Below are 23521 nucleotides of genomic sequence, written 5' to 3' on the forward strand. Positions count from 1 at the left end.
TGATGTTTCTTCCCCACAAGCGCATGGATTATATGATTGTTGTTTCCCCAGCATGGTACATTATTCGGCCTTATTTCTAATGAATTGTTTTTTATCAAAACAGATAAGAATTATGAAAGTTCTTTGAAAATGCCACAAGATAGCATAATTAGATCAATTTTGACAAAAAAAATTTAATCAGTTTTTCCCTTCATCTAAGAATTGTTAACAAGGGAACATCCTGAACCCGAACTCATCGATTTGGATGAAATTTTATGGGTACGTAGAGTCACTTAATACATAAATAACAGTATGCTTTATTTGTGCTCTATCGTCCTTAAAGGTTTGATTTTCAACCTCAAAGTCAAAAAGGCGCTTCAATTTTTTCGCGTATAACTCTTAAACTACAAAGGATAGAGAAAAATGTTTAAAATAAAATCAAAGAATAAATTAAATCGCCATTTACAGTCCAAGCCGGATCTTGGTGGCCTAATTATTCTATATTTCTTTGTGTATTACACATATTTTTTCCCTCAACATTATATTTTTTGCAACAATTTCTTTACAGTTATTTAGGTATAGTTAAATCGAATTGATTTAATTACGGGGAGAGAGTGGATTTTACTTCAACAGGAACTGTGTTATAAGTCTGACAAATTTAGTCGCGCGATGCGCAGTTTACTAATGTTGAAAAAGATATGTGTAATACACAAAAAAATATAAAATAATTGGGCCACGAAGATCCGGCTTGGACCGTAAATGGCAATTATTTAATTTACGGTCGTATAATTCTTGTATTATTGTTTAAAATAAAAGTTCAATGATAAGTTAAGGTCTACAAAGTAATATAAACAAAAATTTAAAAACAATTTATTGCAAAAAATATTTTGCAAATTTTTTTTTTAGATTTTTGTTTATACTACTTTGTAGACCTTAACTTACCATTAAATTTTTATTTTAAACATTTTTCTCTATTTTTTGTAGTTTAAATGTTATATGAGAAAAATGGGAACGCGCTTTTAATTTTAAGGTTGAAAATCATATCTTTAAGGACGATAGAGCACGAATAAAATATTCCGTTATTCATGTATCGAGTTCACTCTACATATTTACAAAAGTTCAACCAAATCGAATTGTTTCCTTGTAAGTCAAACAATTACAATCTATGTCTGAAAGTTTAATATAAAAAGTAGTACAGCAATAATTTAAAGCTCGGTATAATCTAAATATACTAACAGACTGCAAATTTGCGTTAGTCTACTTAACTTTAACAAAGTATCTTACATAATAAATTGCACAGTCTTAAACAAAAATACTTCTATGTATAGCTTAATATATATATTTTTTCACTCCCGACTGCTGCCAACCGAAGGTTGGCGAGCATGCGGAATAAGGAGTATGCGTTTCGCCAAAGTCGAAATCGTTGTTAGTAATGTCTGACATTTGACAAATATTTAACAAAACATGTAAAAAGACTTGGCAATTACACGAATAACATGCGAGATGTCCAAAGGATATTGTATTTTCATCTTAAAAGCTTCCAGAAAAACTCAGTTTTTCAACTCGCCGACATCGATCGCTTTAGGAGTTATTCCTTATATGGCTGAGGCCGTTGTTTTTTCCTAACAGAATACATACGAAAAATATACTAATTTTTATAAATTTATTTTAAAAGGCAGTTTTTCCCTATAATACTTGAATTCATTCAATACATCCAGAATGTTCTAAATAATTTAATATAGATTTTCTCTAAAGCAATTAATTAATTACAGTAATTCATTTTTTAGCTTAATGTTTTTTTTATATATAAAGAAAGACAACGGAAAATGAATATAACTTACCCGTTTGGAGACCCGCCGTAGGCAGTGGCTACCGAGCTGGCAATTCCGCCTCTTGACGTGGAGAAACTATTTGCAATGGCAGTGATGGCACCAGGAAGAGACCCAGAAGAGTACCCAGCGCGAGTGGCCAGTTTCGGAAAGCTGAAGACCATAGGGAAGAAGTTGTTCAGATGGGGATGACCCTGGCGGCGTTTGTTGCCCTTAAAAGGTACGAACGGCACGACCGGTTCGTCGTCTTCCTCATCCACCTCGTCTTCGTCGTCGTCATCGTCGTCGGCGTGGACAGTTACGGGCGTCTTATGCGTCTTCTTGAGATGATGCACTTTTGGTCGGGCCGCGGACACTTCCGTGGCCGTGATCGGCTTCTCCGTCGGTTGCGCAATCTCCGTGGTTAACGGAATCTGCTCCTCTTCCTGCAGGAGTAATGCAAAAACCCATGTGTAGTATTTCAAAGAAGAGCATTTACTAAATAGGTTGATATTTATGACGTCCTATTTGAATGTACAAAGACTGTGAGCATAAACTATATAATCTCATACTTTTTAATCATAAGTCTAAAGTAGACTTTGGCATAAATTATAGACACTCATTTATATACTATACACTCTTATTTTATTCCTCTAAGAGATTCTGATTGTTATGCGTTTATTTATTAAAAAATAATTTTTGCACACTCATCGAATATAAATCTCGCGAAATCATCGTACCTGAGGGGTCAGAGAATCCTCATGATGATGATGATGATAATGCGGCTCGTCGTGATGAATCTGCTCCTTCTCCTCATCGTAATGATGATGGTGCTCCTCCTCGTGACGCTGCACCTCGTTTCGATGATGATGATACTCGTGTTCCTGCTCCTCTTCGGGCGCCGGTGCCGCCTGCGCCTCGGCGCTCGACACTTCCGATTCCTCGATCGGTTCCGGGCCGCGCTTGAGATGCGGCGTGTGCCGCACCCCGCCGAGGAAAGCTTCGCCGCTCACAGCATTTCCCTGCGCGAACACGCCCGTCGCCTGGCCGCCGTTACTCGTGCGACGTATCGGTCTGTAGTAACCGGTAAACATCATCGTTCTGTGCGGATAAGGCCGTACGGCCGTCCTCTTCTCCCTCAGGAACATTATGGGGTTACCGTAAGCGTCCAGCGTGACGGAAACTGTAAATAATTGATGCAAGTGTTTAAAGTTAAAAATTGTTTATTATTAGTTTTCAACTTCGCTCTTGAGAAAGGAATCTCGTGTCTTTGTGTTTATTACTAGAACTAGAACAATTATTGTCATTTACGTTTGAAATGTTGGAATGTATTGTTTGATACGTAATTTATTGTTCTTTGTTATTAATTGCATCCGAGAAACTTGGAAATCTTTTTGTGATAAGATAACTATACAAAATGTAGTTGTTAAAATCCAAGTTAAAAGAACGTTAATTTCCAATGCTTACCAGGCTCGGCCGGAATCACCCTCGGCTCCGCCATCACGATCGTCGACGCGATCGCGATCAGAACAAAGCTAATGCACCCAGCCATTCTAGCTCTGATTTCAATCCGTCCTCAAGATCTTTCGTAACAGTTCTTCCTTTATCCCGATCACTAGTTCGACCAGAAATCTTTCTCGTGATCTTCGACAGAAAATCCGGGATAATTAAGCGGTTCACTTCCACCGATCTTGATGCATCAACTTTTTGCACGATGCTGGTAGTCCTTGCCGTCGCAATAGCTTTTATACCATGAAGCACACGGACACGCAGAACGATGGAATGGGTAGATACCTTGATACGGGGGTATGGGATGGGTCGGATCCATTGGTGGATACACGGGGGATACGGGATTGTCGAGCGGGTGCCCCACCAGGCCTTCGTCAAGTGGCTTCGCTTATACGGCCAGGATCGCGGTAATGCAAACGCATGCATCGCCGAGCGCTACGTGATCGTCATGACCGATGTGACCACGTGAATTAATTGTGATCCGTGCCGATGACAATCTAAATTCGCGAAATCGAACCGATACGGGAAACGGGTCGTGATAATCCGTCGATCGTGCTCCTCTGCGCATGTAAATGACATGGAATTATCGGTGGACGCGCATACGTATGTCTTCTAAAAGTATAAAGTTCTTATAGATAATCGACACATGCGACAGTATCTTATAACACATGCGATGTATAGGAAATGTTTTGACAAACTTAACGTTGATAATATTTTAAGACCTAAATTAGGGGGGAAAAATCGTAAGTTTAAATTTGGCTTTATACGATAGGGTAGTATATTTTTCACTTAACATTTTTTATCAAGATATTTAATTTATATGGTTTTGTCAAGCGGGTCACATCTTAATAATCTCTACAAAATCTTTGTAATGACTGAGGAACCGAATAAGTATTATTTTTGAAAATTATATAAAAACAAAATATCTTTATTTTAAAATTCTTTTATATTATAAAAATCCGACGCAATGACGACCGAAACTAAAGGCGCGACAATATATATGTATAACGAAGTTTCTTGATGGACCAAATCGGGCTCGCAGGGACCATAGGTTAAAGTCCCCTAATTTAATTCATTCATTACTTTTTTTAATGACCCATCGTAGTCAATGACGGAAGAGAACATTGAGCGCCTAATAAATCCTGATTCAGAAAGAATCGGGTTGCCTCGAGGCTTTTGGCTCAAAACTCGATGACTGAAACAAAGTGTTTGTAAATGAATTCGCTTGAGAAACGGCGGGAATGTGAATGGACGATGGTTGACGAATGTCGCGGAGGGCCGATGGCCCCACACTTTCCCTCTTTCGCGACGTGAGTTACTGAGTCACCCCGATCAAGACGCGATAGAGGAATCTAGCGTTCCAGACAAACAGACTCGCGCGGGGCAGCCTCATGCATTATCAATCGTTCTAAAAATATACGCGAGAATCAAAGGATTTTGCTCGCTCGCCATTTTCCTCTCTGATAATACCCCTTCTGAGAAAGTTCTCAGATTGACAATAAAGTTAAAAGCTTGATAAATATTGTTACAGAAATTACGATTAGCAAAAATTTAAATTTAAATTTAAATTTAAATTTTAAAAAATGACATGAAATTTATGATCACCGTAGAAATTCAAATTTAAGCCGCGTGAGTAAAAAAGCCGGCTTAGTGCTTCGGGAAGTTACGACTGAGGGATGCGCTGCAGCATTCGTCACAAACATAAAATATGAATAAAAGCAGGGAGACGCAAAGAGAATACGTCGCTTGTGCGTAGGGATTGAAATAATACCGCGTCTGCCTCTGCAGCTGATGATGATGGAACGCAGTTGAAGGGAGACTGACACATCAAGACGGATCCGACTACGAGCGCGTTTTACGATTCCAGACACGACGGTCACGGCCACCACCACTTGGACTCTTACGGACTCCTTGATCATCCCCGAAGAATTATCGTCACCTCTGACCAGCCATACCCGTTCGGACGAGTATGACTGACATAATATTAATATTAAGAAGTTGCACGCGCGCAACGCGGTGCGTCGTGTAGGGGAGTTACGTCAAACTCGCGTCATATTATTCCTGGATGAATCCGGCACTTTTGCATAAATTGAAACCGTTTGAAACCGTTTGTTTAGCTGTTCTAAGAATAGATCACCCAAAAAAAAATATTCTGCCGATAAGTGGGGAATTCCTCTTAGCAGTTCCTCTAAGCAAAAAATCTTACATGAAGAATATCCTTCTTTAAGTAATACGTATTACTTTATAAATGAGTGGATGCGTAAGCTATAATCAAGAGTAAATTCCTCTACAGTAAATTCTACTATTAGCCTCTTAAAATAAGAGGATATGCTAGATATTTGCGGCGCGCGCGTTAAAGTTAAAAGACGATCGTCTTATTAGCTACGCGATGTGTACGCTACCACACGAGACGCCCGTGTAGAAAGTTCAGCCCCTTGCACAATGCCAGGCAACAGGCAATAGGAACAGGAAATAATAAAAATCGTTAATTACAACCTAAAATATTCGAATGTTATGATTTGTTGGCAACAGGCAATAGACACATAATTTCCAACGTGACGGAAACTCCTGTGTCTATTGCCTGTGTCACTGTTTATTCTGCATTTATACATTGATTTCTGATTTTTATTCCCTGTTTCTATTGCCTGTTGCCTGGTATTGTGCAAGGGGTTTTATTAAGAATGGCCTTATATAACATAAGTCCTCGATCATTAGTTATATATTAGGGATGCCATAAGAAACGTTTTCTTATTTTTGTCTATTGAAGCCCTTGTAAGGATTTGATAAGAATGTTTTAACGTTTTAACTTTATAAACATACTATTTTCATAAATATATTTACGAACACAAAATTTCATAATAAGCCGGCACTGGTTTCTGACATTCACCCGACATTAAGAAATATTATATCATATATCTTATATCCAATTCAAAATTTATTACTCTTTTTAAACTGAATTTGTTTATTAAGATGATTTTTGGAAAATTATATATTTGCGCTGGTTATGTAGACAATATATAACACTTACATCAAATTAAGAAGTGGTCTACCATGTAAGGCAGTTGGCTCACGATCCAGAGGTCCCGAGTTCGATCCCACCAAGGTAAGTGTTTTTTCCAATACAAGAAAATATTTATAATCATAGACTACATCTTAAGAAACAAATTTAGTTATAAAATAGTAATAAAATTTCAAAATAAATAATTTTTTTTATTTATTTCGGGTGAATATCGGAAATCAATGTCCTCTAATATTAAGAAGACTGCACAATCTTGAATCTAGAGTCTCATGATTAGAGGATATTCCTCTACAGTTTAAAACATCTTCTTAAGGCCCTATTTCAGAGGAAAATCCTCTAGCATGAACCAGGAACCGCTAAACTGCAGAATATTTTTTTTGGGTGATAAAACTTGCTATTTTTAAATGGAAACTTTTATCATATAATCATAGAACATCTTTAAATGTTAATATAATAATTAGAACATTTTTATCCTTTCTATATTATTAAAACTTTATACTTTTTCCTATATCGATAAAACTATTTTAAAAAATACACAAGTAGATTTTTAGACATTAAATACGATTCCGTTTACCAAATTGCTCTATCATGTCACAATTTTTAAAAATCTGTAGTCAATAAAGCTATTATACAAAAAAGGGCTTTTTTAATGTATTTTGACATATTATAATTATCGATATATGACGTGAGAAGTTTTATTGCAATCAAAATTAAGTACGTTATTAGGACTTTTGAATTCTTAAAAGCTCAAGAATCGAAGAATTGCTTGTAAGTTTCGTATTTGCATTCGCAAATTAATTTGACAATTGCGATTCCAGAGCCTGCAATAGGAACATCTCGTAATCTAGGTATACGAGTCCGGAAAATAATGCGTTCGGAGAATGTGCTGCGGAGATTGATTTCGATGCTCTCCGAGAAGGAAGAGGCGGCGATGCATAAAAATGTTCCGAGAATGATATGTATGATTTTTGCGATACCAACCACAATACGCGTGCCTATCCTCTGACAAACACAGGCATACTTTTTGAACCGCCTGGTCACGCTCGGAAATACGATATGCGTGACTTGGAAAGCGGTGCGATTCGGGGTTGATTCATGAAACGGACGCGGCACCGCGATACGTATATATTTATATAACATCTGCGATACCGGAATACGAACGTGATAACCGATAAGCCGCTTAACTGACGAATGGGACAATAAATATTGTCCAAATCCTTAAGTGCGCAGTTTTGCATATATGCCAAATGACTTTTTGATGCTTGTTTACATCTGTAAAAAGCTTTCTCTACATGTACTTCGTCGATTGTTTATACTATGAAAAGGATAAAACTAGGAACACTATATATGATCAAAAGGGTAAAAAAAAGGGTTCAATTAGTAAAAAAGAATTTTTTAAATATTTTTTTAGTATTGCTTAAGCAGTTATTAGTGACAATCGTGGCACAGAGAGATATGATAGAAAGATACTACTCTAATAAGAAGATCTAAGTTCAAATTTGATCACAAATTATTAATTTTTATTCAATTACTATTTTTGGAAAGGTAATGACAATCCACCAAGAATATCTTGCCATAAGACCTCCCTCCTCTTCTCTATAGAAAGCCGTTCGGAATCAGTGTTAAGTTGTAGGCCCCATATATCTGACGCACAGACGCAGGGGAGTCACAACACTCGCAATACAACAATAAGAAAAAAAAGTAGTGATAATTATAATTTATTTAAAAAAATACTCAAAATGTTACAAAAAATTGCGCATTTGAGAGCTAATTCTTTGAGGATTTGTGATCCCATTAGAATCTTCCAACTTCTAACGCGCCAATAAAGCCCGAAAGCCGAATTAAACTCCAAAAATCGTTATATTTTATGAAAATTTATTCGTGATTCTTGCCAATAAATTTTTAACAAATTAATATTTTTGTCACAACATTTGATGACTGGTTTTACAGCATACCTATTATAAATAAATCATGTAATACAGAGATTTTTTTGCGCGTGAAAAAAGAATTATAGTTCTAGAAAGTTAAGAGAGAAATGTATATAAAAGAGAAATGCCTCTTTTCTTTCTTTTCTAATACATCACTGAGTTAAAATGTACTGTATAAATATACTGTATAAATGTATAAATAATCGATAGTCTAGTCTAGTTTAAAGTGGCACATTGATGGCTTGGAGACAAGGCAGAACGAGTTCAGTGACCGTACGGTACATCTGAAACTAATTTGTGAATAAAGCGTTTTTTTAGACGAAAACGGAAAGCAGGTGCGCCTAGTACCGTTGAATCACAATTATTCTGAATCTTTTTTAAAATTCGCGAGACATATCAGATATGTGTTACATGTAGAGCTCATAAAAGATATAGATTCAGCTGCATACGAAATATTTTCTTTACAATTCATTCACGAGTTTAAGATCATTATAGTATTATCATTTATTGCTTTAACAATAAGTGGTTTTCTTTGTTGACATAGAATGAAAACAGTCGTTTCGTTTTATCCAGTTACATTTATTTGAAAAATACATTAATTGAAAATGAGATAATGGTTTAAACGATATAATTTAATTTTACTTTGTTATTTCACTATTATATTATCAGAGTAGATTATAGTGCTATTTTCGCGAATTACCCCTCCTGCAATTGTTTGCTTATTCGCTGTACAATAAATTCATATCTCGTGTACGGGGCCAGTCTCGAATCTCTTCAACGCAGAATTAAAAAGCAGAAATCTCGGAATTCCCAGGATTTCAGCGGTGCACTTGACTCCCGCTTTCGCGAATGTTTGCACGGTTTTGCCGACGGAATCTCATTTGGTGCCATCGCGCAGGCTGAATTAAGATTAGCCGATGTCGAATTACACGTGCTGTGCAACGGCATACGCCCGATCGGCTCACGCGCGACAAGCCGTCGAAGACGTGAAACATACAGATCGTACTACTTTGGTAGCCTCGCCTAACTCGAAATCTTGTCGAGCGATCGGGCTGGCAAGTGATACTGATTAATTCGTGACGCAAGTCGACGAGTGATACGAATCTGTCGCCCATCATTCGTCGATGCGCGCGTCATTCGCTCATCAATTCCGAAGTGAAGGGAGTAAGCCTGGAATTAATATCTTTTATTTGACACGCTTTTATTTTTTTTTATTTGCAAATACATGTTTATTTTCTTTACGTGTATATTAAAATCAAAGAAAATTCTTTAAAAAGCATCTTTAAAGGACATTTGCCTGAAATGTCTAAGCATTGGAAACTTGCACCTCAGCTTCCAGAAAACATCATCTCGGTGTACATACACGTGTAGATATCCACTATCTTATTTGGAAACAAATCACGAAGAGTCCGGTAAGTCCGGTAAGTCCGGTAAGCACGGCGGGTTGAAAGACCGCGTAACATCCCGTGGATTGCGTTCATTTTGCAAATTTTCCAAATAAAACGGACGAGAGAGAGATTTGTATCGAATCGCAGTATAGTACGTGTTGCCTTAAACGCGCATTCTATTCAGTGGCGTAGCCGGAACAAAAGGATCGGATTGTGGGAATTCTGGACAATCTATAATGAATATGCCATAATAAAGCTAAAAAGATTATTTAATCGAGAATTAGAGAGAGGAATATTTTGCAAACAGAGATAATTACATATTTATTTAAATTTTGAACAAATAACGTTAAAAAAATTAAATTTCTAAATAAATAAACAATTATATTAAAATAAAAAAATAAATATTACTGATTCTCTCTCTCTCTCTCTCTCTCTCTCTCTCTGTCGAGATTCTTATAAATTTCTAGTTTGAAATTCGGTAAAGCGAGGATAAAGCAACACAGACAGCATTAGATCCAAAATCGGGATATAAGTCGTCTTTTAAACTTATCATAAGACATCTTAAAAATGTCTATAAGAAGTCTTATGTCCCGATTTTCTACATGCATGCTGTCCGAGGACGTTTATCCTCTTAGTCAGCCCAATCTTCTAGCGGCGCCACTGACGTCTGCGATCGATCAGCAGTCAGCGGATCAACAATGGATAGCCGTTTGGGATTTAGTGTCCAGCTTTTCCAGGGAAGACATAAAATAGTCGCAGGTGCACCGTCAGCCGACATAAACGCCCGCGCGTATATACGCAAACGGTATATATATATATATATATACGCACACAACGGGAGCTACGGATTTTGCATCACGATAGAGGTCTGATGCAAATGCGAGATCGGATCGAAGACGAAACGCACCTGCGCCGGTCCATTCTCCTCGCTGCCCGAGGAAATTGATCGGCTAGAATTTGTATTCACATCGTGGGACGCTACTTCCGGCCTGGATCGACGCGTGAGCTCGAGATCACTTCGATTTTAACGCAAGAATTATGCGCGCTGCAGTCTGGCGTCGCGCCTTTTACGTGTATCATTTGATTGATTTCTTAAATTGTTAACAATTAACGTTGATAAAAATGCGAAGAATGCGTTTTTAAATCACACCTTGTTTCCTCACCTTTTTTCTCTCCAACTACACAATTAGATAAGGAAAGAGTGCCAGCAAGCATATCTCTGTCCTTTTTAGACCTTTCATACAGCTTTCCAGTGTTTAGTCTATTGTATGTGTCATTAAGACGTATCATAGATATGACATCTTTAAGACGTCATAATGGCGTCTTTAAGACGTTTTATGTTCCGACTTGGGACATTGCATTGTGTTCACTAAGGTATTATTTTGATCAATTACAGCGTATTTTTGCTTGCGCGCAGCAACGTAAAAAGCAGAAGTATGACAAGCGAACGACGCAGTGTGCCGAAGAGATTCCAGTCACGAAATCACCATAAAATAATATGACTCTAGTCGTACTCTCTTAACGTTCGGAATACGGGATTTTCCTGTTTTCTACGCACGAAACGAACGATCGGCTGTTCGCAACGTTACAGGTTAACTGTAAATCAAAATTCAAGGGTCTTCCGGCATCCGATTAATTCGAGGAGAAGTTGCAGTTTTTTTTTGCGTTGCGTACGCATCAGGAAAATAACAGATGCGTAATACAATATAATTCTTTAAAGACGGAAATTTATGCGACAACTCATTTCGCATTATTATTGCTCATGCTTATTAAAGATAATGCGAAAATTGCAATGCGGCTAATGAAGACATTGCAATGCGTGTGTCTGTGACGAAAGGAGCGAAAGGTCTAACGTGACAATCGATTGTGAAGGCAAGGATTTGTATATTTCATCTACCATAAGAGAATATTACGGAAACATATAGACTCTTCATTACCAAATAAAGAAGTTACAGGATCAAGGGTTTATAATATAACAAATAATGCGAGTCTTATTGTGATCTCTAACCATCGATGTTGAAACTTGAAACTGATAATTTTACTTTTAACAACTTTATGATTAATTTTAATCGAAGAAATGGAGGAGATGTTGAAACGAACGATCAGATGAGCTTGAAGATGAGAAACTGGGCAGATAAACGACGTGTTTTGGACGTGCGCGTCACGTGTCCGTGGGTGCATCGCGTGGCGAGGTGCATCGACACGATGCACGGCGGTCGCCGCATGGCGATCATGCTAGCGGCTGTCTTTTGAATGCGGTCTGCCATATTTCAACCAGCCGATCTTTTTTTTTTCAACTCGCGTACAAACGCGGAATGCCTGACAATCGGTCGGGCCGTTGCGGCGATAGTATTGTAAGACCGTGACGTATGTATTCATAAAGAAACCGTATTCAAATTACGTTTGTCAGTGGCTCAAGAAAATTTACCACGTTATTTTCCTTAAGATCTCAAAGGAAAGGAATCTGTACTTTGTTAACGATAATAATGTGCAAAGATATGAATGTTAATATTTGAATTTAAAATCATTAACTTTTTGTACTCAATAACCTAATAATAGCATAGTAATAAACGTCGATGATTTTATTAAATTATTAATATTAAAGTAAAAGGAACGTTATTTTTCAAATATTATTTGCAGATTTTTATGCAATAATATTATTTAGATATTATTTATAGATTTTTACGCGATAATATTATTTAGATAAATATTCTTCAGATTTGGCAACATGCCTTTTGTTTTACGTAATATATGAAATTGTGAAAAGTCAAGAGAGAAGAATAATTTTGTGAGCGCGCAGTGATAAAGCTGGGAGTGTTATGACACAGAAGAATTTTATTATCCTTTTTGTTACATGAACCGTGGCCTAAAAGTTCATCGAAAAAAGTGTGATCACAGATGAGGGTGTGGAGGGTCGTGCGGTTGTCCTCGGAGTGTAGAATTTTCACCGTTTCCGAGATTTCAGCAAGTATCCCGCGACGCCCAGGTCCAAATACCTGAAATTGATAAAGTCTCATGTAAGTTTCATGATAAAGTCGCATATAATTAAACGTACAATGAAACTGAACGTAATTATAAAAGCAAAACTCCTCGATTTAAATATCGTAAATATAAATCGCGCTTTTCTCAATTCATTACTTCTAAAAGTAAATACATAAAATGTGCTTTCCCAACTTTTTTATGCAATTCATAAGCAGATTTTATCTCGAGAATTTTGCGTTTAATGTAATTAATACTTTTTCCAGTTACATTATCGAACGAGAATCGCTCACAGAATTAATCGTTTAATTTTACTTCGCAGTTCTGCTATCGGTAAACAGCAATTGAATGAATTCACTGAGGATTTATGTGAAATAGCTAAATATTATCAGCGGCTGGTATTATCTAAGATATCTTAACTTAAAAAAAATCATACATAAGCATTTAAAATAATTTACATGGTGATTTAGCGATTATTAATATTTCAGTATTTTAACAATAAATATTAATTTTTTTACAATAGACATTAATTAATTCAAATCGAGTCTCATTGATAACTCAATAAAGAAGAAAGACAGTTCTTTGCCAATTTACCTCCTTCGCGTTGTAACAATGCCACGTTTCTCTCTTTTTTCCGGCGTTATACGGCTTCCATCGGCGAAAACGAGTCTGGACGCAATTGCAGTCGGTCTTTCCGGTGGACCAGTAGTTGCTGACGGCACATTCGACAATAATCTTTTACCCTGACGATTTTCTTTTGATTTTCTTCTGACGTTTAAATCCGACGACACGACAATTTCATCAAACGTCTGGCCGAAAAATTCTAATTAAAAAAAAAGTAAAACATAAATTGTTTAATAAATTACTGAAAAAAAATTTAAATAAATCTCAATGTGCATCTAAAAAATTTTTGGATAAATAAAGACATAAAAATACATAATTTTTATCAATTAATTAAATCCTGACAAAGAGGCGAACAAAAAATGTCTTATTAAATATAATTAATATTTTACTATTGTTCTACACAATTTATGTGTATGTTCGCAAAAACAAGTTTAAAAAATCTTTAAAAATTCGAAAACTAATTTACTATATACTATATTTTACTTACGTTTTTCGTTAGATGCCGTTTCTTGTGCATTGATTATGACACAGACTGAAGTGAATAGCAAAAGGGCCAAAATTTTTATCATTTTGCAACGGGAATTTTTATATGTCCAAAGATCGAAATTTTTGTTACCCTGTAAAGTAAGCAAACAAAGGTAGTAAGAAATTGTATGAGAAACAAGTTCAACGAAGTTGTCGATAAAATTTGACGTAATCTGTCCCAAAATTTACATCATCGAGTTCACCACACATTATATGGTTAATAACGGCGTGGTTAGATTATTATTATTAACTGGTTATAATAATACAATTACACTGTTATTAATATTATAATTGTCTAATTAACACCTAATTATCTGATCGCGATTGCCTCACCGTCGACATGTACGATACCAAAAATAACTTATACAAAGCGTCAAATCCACGAATAAAAGAAATTAACTTTTATTCTTCCACTTACAGACTATTCGCATGGTATACCTATCAGACACACTAACAGCAAAAACTGCTTCAATCGCACGAAAAAATTACGCTAGCCGATTACCATTATTCTTGCGTCATGCCTGAGTACTCGAGAATTCTGAACATCCGTTAACTTCAAGTAAAATTCATTAAAAGACCTTCGACGATTTCGCAATCACCATTCGTAAGAGAACGCGAGTTCGAAGAATTATTAATTGAGTCACTTTCTAGAGCAGTTGGTATTGACTTGGAATCTTACGTAAAAGCAACGGATTGTGCAACTCAATGACGTTATCGCAATTGGACGATCACTCACTCTACAGTACGAATCTCTTAGATTATAATTAAATATTAGAAATGTTAGAAGTAAATATTAGAAATATTAGATTATAATTAAAGATTAGAATTATGAATGAAAATGGAATTAAAATGTATATAAAAGTGCAAATGTATTGGAAGTTATCCAAAGCCGTCAAGGCATGGATTATGAATAAACTAACTAATTAAGGATTAGAATTAAATATTAGAAATATTCCCTAAAGAACATTATAATTAATATATTGTAGAAAATCCGAGCAGTAGAAAAATATTGTTTTAGAAAGGATTTTTTTTTATAATAACAACAAAAAACAGAAACTAATATAATGTCTCTCGAATCGAGTGTATTTATAAAGCAGTTAATCAACTTTCTCTTCAATCAAAGTTTTCTCTTAAAAAATGTAATTTCCTTTTTATTGTAACAATTAATCGCGCTCGTATCGTTTTCAATTTAAGAGAAAAAAAGGAGAATAAGAGGAAACATATCGGAGTGTCGTATCGTTCAAAAAAATAAGTCGTACCGAGTTCAACACTACTGTTATTTAACTCTTATCACTGTTATCTTCGCGCGTCATCCTCCCCTTCGACCTTGTGAAATGACAGAACGAGCTTCTTACGAAACGATACGGCTTCACTTATATTTGTAATGGACCTCGGGGACTTAACACTTATTACCTAGCAGTACGTATCTCGACTTACCGGCGATAAGTTGAGGATATACTTTCCGAGTCGACAACCGCACGAGAAATGCGAGCACAATGACGCGGGAGCCTTCAAGAAAGCATCGCGGGTTTGCTATAGTGCGTGGAGAACAGGAACAGACCCGCGGGTACCCATCGGGAGGTGGTGCTTTAAAGACGTCATATACTGTAGTCTATTGCACCGGCCGGACCACTTTCTATTTCATTTTTTTTTCCTCTCGATTCTCTCTCCCTTCGTGTCTCTCTCTCTCTCTCCCTCTCTCTCATTTGATCTTTCCTTCTGTTTATCCGGACGACTCCCATACTCTCCGTCTCTCTTCCTTTTTACTCAGACGGAGGGACTGGTTTACCGGCTGGCAGGGCCGTAGGTGCCCAGGAGCGGCTAAACAATGGTTAACGACGGGACAGGACCTTTAACGAGCCTCTTTGACGCGTCTCGGGTGTCGTGGATGTCACTTCTTCAGGGTGGATCCGCCGCTGCAAATCTAGAAATGCCAACCTCAATAACGAGGATGCAAGGACCGGCTGAGAATCCGTCAATATAATTTTTCTCCCACGTAAATCAAGAGAATAAAAGTTCATTGACTTGAGTAAGGAATTCATGTTAACAATAAGACGACGATAAAATAAAGTTACTTAAAAGATTACGGAAGAGTTGGAACGGGACTCCAGTTTTCTGCACGAGCCTACGTGATTTCGAGGCGTAAAAGATAACACGTTTAATGGTCTTCTGTAGTTTATAAAATAACAGGGTACGTCCAATGAGCCGCGATTAATATCGCAGCGAATCTTTAACGAACGAGCGTAACTTCTCGAATGTTCTTCAGTCTCCAGACATTTTCATTATGATTACCAAGCGGGAATCAATTAACACAAGTATACAAATTTCCAATAAACGCAACTGTTTAATTGTCATTTATACAAATTGTTCCAAGAAGAGGGATTTAAAAGGAAATTCTAATTGAATATGCGAGAGAATATCAGACAGTTTCTTTTTTCTGCAAGTCTCTTTATTTTCATTTGTTCCTCCTTTAAAAATATGATAATAATTACTAGATATTCATTATTTATTATCAGTAGAGATCATTGGAATTATAAGTCTGGTCCATTGGTATATCTTTCGCTAAATAACAAATAAACTTTTGGCCGAAGATTCACAATGTTCCTCGACGAGCGCATCTTGTACATCCGTCCTCGAGGGCGCCGCTCCTCCCGGCTGTCCGAAAAGAGAGGAGAGTGAAGAGAGAGTATCTCGAAAGAGGAGGAGGAGGAGGAGAGGAGGATGCTGCGCCGCGCCGGCGAGGATCGCGTGTGCGGTTCGTCCGGTCATTGCACGCCGAGCTTTTCGGATCTCGATTTCAGGGGCCCTTGCTCTTAACAGGGGCCCTCCTCCCTTCGGGCTTCCTATCCCTTTGTGCCGTTTATCCAGCGACCCTCCGTCTCGCGGCGTCCTCTCCCCACTCTTCGTCCGTTCTACGGATGGGTCCCTCCATCCTTGCCCTTCTCGCGTCAAGATTTACCTACCGTCTCGCTCGTTCATTCGCGAATCGCGCGGCGCTACGTCGCGATATTTTTATTCAGTTTTATTTTGGGGAACATCTGGTGGCTGGCATGCGGACAAAGGGAACTTGCTCGCTCAGAAAATCCTCACGCAGGAGGCAAGAGGGTGGCTCGCGCGCACGCGGTTAGGCTTATTTACTTGCTCCTAGTGAGTGACGTAGAATGTTTGTAAACAATGGGCCCACAATGATGGCGCAAAGAGACGATGATGGTGAAATGAATTAGGGGCGATTCGGGGTTCCGCGTAGCTGCTCGCTCCTGGGATCTGCGGAGAATAGGAAACGCTTTACATTTAAGATACATGTAATATGCTTGCTTCTGTTAATATGATTATTAAGTCAGCTGCGCAAATATAATCACTTAAGAGTACATATAGAACAATATCATTCTACAGCCAAGGAAAGCAATTACTTATTTTATTTAATTTGTTTTACGTAATAGAGTTTTCTTCAACAAAGAATATTTTTTTAATAATAGTTTTAAGATATATTTGGCACAAGGTTTTATTATTTTGTGCTCAAAACAATAATGTGTTCTTCTTTCAAGAATATTATATATTTATGTAAATCGAATTTTTGCATTAATTAAATATTCTTGTTTGAAGTACTTTGCTAAACTCTAGAATATGTTTTGAGTAAATGTAATCCTTGTGATGACTTTATGGTAGATTTGCGGATATCTAAATTTATCAAATACCTAGAACAAGTAATATTTACTTGCAAGTAGTATGTACTTTTCTGTGTGCAGTAAAGAGAGAGTTTCAAATAAAATTGAGAATTTCTAATGTTTTTTAAAATAATAAGACAGCAATAAAGATATTCGTGTTTTTTTTTCTCTTTTTTTTAAGATACGTCGTGTAAAAGAAGCAGACTTTATTTTCAACATGTTCGGCTGAGTCATCTTCAATGAAAAGAAATAAGCCTCTAGTAATCTCCTAACTACATTTAACGATTGTGTAGCGAAGGTTGCGTCGACACGGGATTACACACGTTTAAAATCGCATTACGAAAACGCAGCTAAGCCATCATTGTCTCCCGATTACAGTGCAGCGTAATAAAACGTTTTTAGTTAACGGAGTTATGCAAAAAACAATGTTGAAGTCTTGCAAGCGTAACTTTGAAAGTCGAGAAAAAAAATATTAATTGCACAAAACTACGGGATTAATTTTAGAATAAATCTCCGAGGATTTGAAACAAAATAATTTTGATATACAACTCAAACGATGCATGCGAGCCGCATCGCATCGTTAAGTTTAGAGTGAAAAAATTGGCACGCAATCTTGTCATGCTTGTTTTCTGCGCTATAGCAATCCGAAGCGATCCGATTTAAACTCGCTCGCTCAATCCCCGAGCTCTCTCTGACTCCCTTCGGGAACAATGGCCATTTACTGCATGTCCGAGCGTCGTCGCAAGTGTGTGCATAATCGACACTCCGATTCGCGTGTAGGTGCATCTCCGGGAGACGAAAACGGACCGGTTCGTCGCACCGAAAGGGAAAGAGGGAAAGAGAGAGAGAAAGAGAGAGGAGCGTCGTACCTAAACATAAGACGGGTCCCAAAACAACAATATGGCGTCTGGCCGTCCCTTTAAAACGAGTTAATCCGTCTGTCTGGCCGTCTGCCGATCGCCTGAGAACCAAGAAGATTCATTTCCCCTTTGTTCATTCTTTTTCACACGTACCCCGAAAAGGACCGTGTGCCTCAATGGCACAATGCGCGAACGCCGCGCCAGTTTACATTCATCGGGCCTTTCCGGGCAGGTCCCACAAACATACGCACACACAAATGTATACATAAACACACATACACACTATAATCGCTGCTCTCTCGCGCATACGAACGCATACACTCCGGCAAAAGTGAAATACGCCCGTATTTCCCCGGCGAAGATTGTTGCGTCTTCGGGGTCCACCATTGGGCCCATCGCGCCGGACAGATGTTTCAGAGGCCCGTTTCATCCGCGTTGCGGGTCAGAGCAACGCGGAGTGTCAGGGGGCACAACGAGATCGCGGTAATATAATGCGAATCGCGGATTCCCGGGCCCGACCTCCGGGCCCCTCAGGTTCGTTGACCTATGTTCGAGACGAGTCCGGCGCAATTTCGTGGGCGGCCGTGTAGCGTGTATTATGCTGCAGCATCCTAGGGGTTTAACCCTTCTTATTGAGATGCAAAAGATGCGATACTATATTTCTCGGTATTCTACACGATTTGTGAGTTTTGCGTAATATAAAATAACATAATAAATTATATAATTCATATTCAATTACTTCGACTTTGCGTACAATATAATATAATCACAAGCAACAAAAATATTCGTAGTTGAGTAGCAAGATCTTTCAAAAAATTTTTATTTTTTCTTTTTCAAAATGAGGAAGGTATAATCCGTTTACATTCGCGATGACAAAATAAAATACAAGTTAATTAATTAGTTTTATATATATATATATATATATATATATATAAATGTATTTTTGCGGTAAAACGCAAATAATCAGTTACGTTATTTAACGTATTTCCGCATATTACTCTTTTCTTGTTATAACAGTGCGCAGAGATCATGATAGACGATAAAACAAAATATGTTTATATGTAGAGAAACCCGGGGCATAATGGGCTAAACAAGTTTAAAACATATTAAAAATAAATTAATTAATTAATTAATTTTGCACCAAATTATTCTTTGAAATATCCACTACAAGAAAAACAAGTTATACTGCAAAAGAATAGTTTAAAAGGACGAAATTATTGTTTCATTGAAAGCATGAGTTTTCTTTGTTATGCATTTTATGCGGGGCATAATGGGATACCTCGCAAAACTTTTTATTAATGTTTAAAATTTCTTAAAAGTAAATTATTAAAACACGCAATATATGTACGAACGTATTATTACACTTTTAATTAATAACATTTTTCTTATTAAAATATAAATAAAATTCAAAACTTGATATAATAATCTTTAGCATCAATATTGCGCAACATAACATAGGTATTTACTGATAGTGTATGAAAAAAAAATTAAACATTTTAAGAACACAAGGCATTATATCCCATTAAGCCCCGAAATGTATAAGTTCACTTTACGTAATATAAATCTACAGATAATCGATATTTACACAGATACTTTACTAAATTGACAAGAAAAAATTATTTAGTAACGTAAATGTACTTACAGGAATAAAAAGTAGAATTTTATCATTGTTTATCTTATGTTTATCGAATGTATCAAAGAAACTGCAACTCAGTCGCGGAGAGCACAGCGAACATATTAAACAATTTGTTAGCATCTTTCAGCTAAAAATAATATCAAAACTGATAACTGCACGCGGTTTAGAGACATTTAAGAATAATAATTTCGAAACATTTCATTACGTGGCAGCATCTCTGATGTAAAAAGATATCGACCATATCCCATTATGCCCCGGGTTTCCCTATGTCAGCATAATTAGTTTAGGTAAATATTTAATTAAGTGAACATATACAAATCTAGGATGTATTTGAATAGGATATCCAGCCCGCGATGCTTACCGTTTTCTAGGATTCAAAATCCATTTTGTCCCGACGCGGACTGAGCAGCGCTGAACGAGGCTGAGAAAGGCCCGATGTTAAAACTCGCGCTCTGTGCATTGGCCTGGCTGTGTCCTCCGCCATAAGGACCACCTCCACCTACAGATCCTGCTGATGCTGACGCAAAAGACGCTCCTTGTCCGGTATGGTGATGGCCGCCGTAGTCCGGTTGCCATCTGCGTGAATCAGAAAGTAAAATGCAAACGGATTATCTTGCGCATTTCAGTTCACAGACATTCGCAAAGAACTATAGATTTTTCTTAAATCTTTTCTTAAATCATAAATTCTTATAAATCATAAATTTTTCTTAAATCATAAATTCTTATCATAAATAATAAAATAATGTAAATTGTCACGTTTACGTATAAAATAGCCGTTTTTGTTTTTTAATTAAGTAAAATAAATTGGATGAATAAGCTTTGTTGGAAGTCCACGAGTAAAAGAGAAGCGGGCTAAATTGAAAGGCAGACGCGGTTTTAATTTTAAAAATAACGCTTAATAACATTTCTATGTATTAGTAATTAGACATATTTACAACTTTAGTAAACTAAAGTGTCTTGCAACACAACTCAGTTGGAGTAGTAAATTTCCTGCCTCTTAATTAAATCGCTTTGATTTAAAGATGCATAAAAAAAAAGAAGTGTCAAATCAACACTGATATACTTGTACATATGCAAAAATATATAATCTTGAAATGAGATATATTGCGTTAAACAAAGAAAGCTTGCTATATAAAGTCATTTATATAGTTAAACGAAGTTTTGTATAGTTCAATCAAGAAAAAAGAGTTGAAATAAAAAGTTGAAATTCTTATAAAAATATTATATATTCTTTCGTATATACAAGTATATCAGTGTTGATTTGACACTTTTTTTCTGTGTGCTAAGTAAAATAATATTCTACACGTACCCTCCTCCACAGCCATAACCACGACATCCATGTCCTCCGATAAAACCGTGTGGCTTATGGTGGCTATAGTAATGTTTTCGCCTGTTTCCGTAACGGAAGGAACGCGCATCATCATTGTAATCATAATAATCACTGTAACCACCTAATAAACCGAATTGCGGCGATCTTTGCTCTCTTGTGGCCTCTAAAATAATACGCATTCACCTCGTACACTAATATTTAAATAATATATCCTAGTTATATATTAATATTTGAATAGTTAGATTATTAATACTGCACAGCTCTCTCCAAAAGAATAAAAAAGCGCATTGTATAAACATCATAGGGGAGACCGGGGCTAAGCCGACACTATTTTTTCAAAGGCAATTTTTAATATTTAATTAAAATTTTTAGGCAAATTCAATGGTATATATTTAAAGAGTGTTTCTTCAGGTACAAAATTGATTCAGAAAGTTTTGCTGTACGTCGCTTTGTTTTGCCGCCAGGAAAGGAAAAGTGACGCGAAGACAAATTTTCAAATTGAAAAATGCCGGGGTAAACTCGACATTTTGCCTGATCGACACAATTTGATCTGGAACTTATTTTTTATTGTCTGAAACTAAATATACATTTGTTTATCGTGTATTTAGAAAGTACAAAAATTTTGGAATTAAGTAAAACAATCATTGGAAATAATGAGAACAAAAATTGTTAAACAGTCAATTATTTTCATCTAAACTCATGTCTGAAAAACAATTTATGCAAGTAAATTCGCGATTACACGTGCGCACAAGTTTGTCATGAGCCATATGCTGCATTACAAGCATCGTTTATTATTGGGAACTAATAAAACAGCGTGTCGACTTAGCCCCGAACGTCGTTTTTTACTTTTGTTACTCCAAAAATATAAAAATTTTAAAAATATGCAAAAATTATTATCGGATTCGTATAAAGCATCGAATTTCCCATCAAAATTACTTACCGGTAGATTCGCAAGAGTAAAGCTCGATGAAAGAGTAGACATTTTCGAGAGATCAGAAAAATTACTTTTTACTATCAAAAACACTTATGTCGCGTTAAAAATTACACTATAACTCAGAATGTTACCAAATTCCGTTGATAATACTGGCACATAAAGACGCATTTACAGTAGGAAATGCAAGTTTCTACGATAGATTTAAATTGGCAAAAAGCCTAGTGTCAAGTTAGCCCCGTTGTCGGCTTAGCCCCGGTCTCCCCTACATTGCGTATGAAAATGCATAAATTTTTAAATTATTTTTACAATTAAAATAACTTTCTAAATATTTTTTTCTAAAGACTCGATTGGTTATAAAAAAAATCTTGATTAATTAATATTATTTTGATTACTAACCGATTTCGGAGGTATTGTTCACAGTCAAGGCAACGGGATCCACCACATCAGAATTCGCCACTGTTTCCGTCGGTTTACCAAATGATTTTTTCAGAAAAATCGCGCCAAGCGCCGCAATTAAAAGCAAGCGTCTCATCGTGAAACGGAAGTCACTGTTACTTGTCGAACGTCTAAAAAACGATTTGAAGCTGAACACTCGTTTCACGTGCTTTTATAGGAAATCCCTTCACCTCGAAATTCAAGGAACTCACCCATAATTTCACAATGTATCTCCAAGTGTTAAGAAACGGTCATTGGTCTGCGTAAAGTAGACGACCTTCCGTTCCAGGGACGACCGGAAGTAGGTTGAAGACTAGCCGAGTATACAAACGAAGGAATTCTCACGCCGATATTGACACAGGCTTGACGTCGATCGCGCGTCCGAAAGTACTGCATATTTATTTAAACTTATTCTCATGTTATATATGTATGTACATACGTTTCTTATAATCCTGGAAAAAAAAGATGATCTTTTTTTCCCGCGCTATTTCTTAATAATTTAGATATAATTAATCATTAATATAATGCAGTATTATAAGTTTTCATATTCGGCAAATAATAACGATATATAAGTGTTGCACTTTGTTGTCAAGTGTTTGTGTAACAAGTGAGAGAAAGAGACAGAACATGTATTTTTATTTTTATATAAATTGTAATTAATATTTTAAAGAATTCTATCGAACGATCGACCTTTCGCTGTCCAGGGACAAGAGAAAGTAGACGGAAGACTAACATACGTGCACACGAATAAAATTCTTACATCAACAGGCCTTAATGTGTAATAATTTTCTGATCACACCGAAAGTATTTTTACATGCTCACGTGAACTTATATCTTTGGTTCGTAGATATATTATGCATATATTTACAATCTTCAAGAAAGATCAAAATAATAATATTTTT

General features: G+C 36.5%; 3 protein-coding genes and 1 long non-coding RNA gene across 5 annotated transcripts; 1 reads left to right on the top strand and 3 right to left on the bottom strand.

Annotated features, from left to right (window-relative positions):
• Positions 1 to 112: 112 nt before the first annotated feature.
• On the bottom strand, positions 113 to 5167 carry LOC139819881 (uncharacterized). Its single transcript, XM_071789639.1, has 4 exons — positions 3255 to 5167; positions 2528 to 2970; positions 1821 to 2233; positions 113 to 1601 (listed from the first exon to the last, which is right to left on the bottom strand). The coding sequence occupies exons 1-4, from the start codon at positions 3337 to 3339 to the stop codon at positions 1568 to 1570; spliced, it is 975 nt and encodes a 324-aa protein (XP_071645740.1). The 5' UTR covers positions 3340 to 5167; the 3' UTR covers positions 113 to 1567.
• A 7279-nt stretch (positions 5168 to 12446) lies between these two features.
• LOC139819884 (uncharacterized) lies at positions 12447 to 15337 on the bottom strand. Of its 2 annotated transcripts, none has more exons than XM_071789642.1 (4): positions 15197 to 15337; positions 13722 to 13851; positions 13205 to 13433; positions 12447 to 12627 (listed from the first exon to the last, which is right to left on the bottom strand). In XM_071789642.1, exons 2-4 carry the CDS (start codon positions 13801 to 13803, stop codon positions 12576 to 12578), a joined length of 363 nt encoding a protein of 120 aa, XP_071645743.1. In that variant the 5' UTR covers positions 13804 to 13851; positions 15197 to 15337; the 3' UTR covers positions 12447 to 12575. The 2 variants fall into 2 exon arrangements, with proteins under 2 accessions (XP_071645743.1, XP_071645742.1); XM_071789641.1 differs by lacking the exon at positions 15197 to 15337 and adding an exon at positions 14262 to 14412.
• A 45-nt stretch (positions 15338 to 15382) lies between these two features.
• Positions 15383 to 23322, top strand: LOC139819886 (uncharacterized). The gene is made up of 3 exons (XR_011733839.1): positions 15383 to 15950; positions 20292 to 22703; positions 22798 to 23322. It is a non-coding gene; the product is annotated as an uncharacterized lncRNA (long non-coding RNA).
• LOC139819885 (uncharacterized) lies at positions 20295 to 22716 on the bottom strand. The gene is made up of 3 exons (XM_071789645.1): positions 22581 to 22716; positions 21230 to 21413; positions 20295 to 20496 (listed from the first exon to the last, which is right to left on the bottom strand). The coding sequence occupies exons 1-3, from the start codon at positions 22714 to 22716 to the stop codon at positions 20295 to 20297; spliced, it is 522 nt and encodes a 173-aa protein (XP_071645746.1).
• Positions 23323 to 23521: the final 199 nt, after the last annotated feature.

This window comes from Temnothorax longispinosus, chromosome 10 (genome assembly GCF_030848805.1).
Source record: "Temnothorax longispinosus isolate EJ_2023e chromosome 10, Tlon_JGU_v1, whole genome shotgun sequence".
Classification (NCBI taxonomy): Eukaryota; Metazoa; Arthropoda; class Insecta; order Hymenoptera; family Formicidae; genus Temnothorax; species Temnothorax longispinosus.

Bases quoted from the DNA above. Each gene is read 5' to 3' on its own strand.
- LOC139819885 (XM_071789645.1), bottom strand. From the start codon at position 22,716: ATGAGACGCTTGCTTTTAATTGCGGCGCTTGGCGCGATTTTTCTGAAA. The intron at 21,414-22,580 runs GTTAGTAATCAA...GTATTATTTTAG, and splicing joins GAACAATACCTCCGAAATCG to AGGCCACAAGAGAGCAAAGA. The intron at 20,497-21,229 runs GTACGTGTAGAA...TGATTCACGCAG, and splicing joins GGTTATGGCTGTGGAGGAGG to ATGGCAACCGGACTACGGCG.
- LOC139819884 (XM_071789641.1), bottom strand. The intron at 13,434-13,721 runs GTAAGTAAAATA...TTTTTTAATTAG, and splicing joins AACGGCATCTAACGAAAAAC to AATTTTTCGGCCAGACGTTT. The intron at 12,628-13,204 runs GTAAATTGGCAA...TATCAATTTCAG, and splicing joins ATTGTTACAACGCGAAGGAG to GTATTTGGACCTGGGCGTCG.
- LOC139819881 (XM_071789639.1), bottom strand. From the start codon at position 3,339: ATGGCTGGGTGCATTAGCTTTGTTCTGATCGCGATCGCGTCGACGATC. The intron at 2,234-2,527 runs GTACGATGATTT...TTACTCCTGCAG, and splicing joins AGGATTCTCTGACCCCTCAG to GAAGAGGAGCAGATTCCGTT. The intron at 1,602-1,820 runs GTAAGTTATATT...GTATTCTGTTAG, and splicing joins TACGGCGGGTCTCCAAACGG to GAAAAAACAACGGCCTCAGC.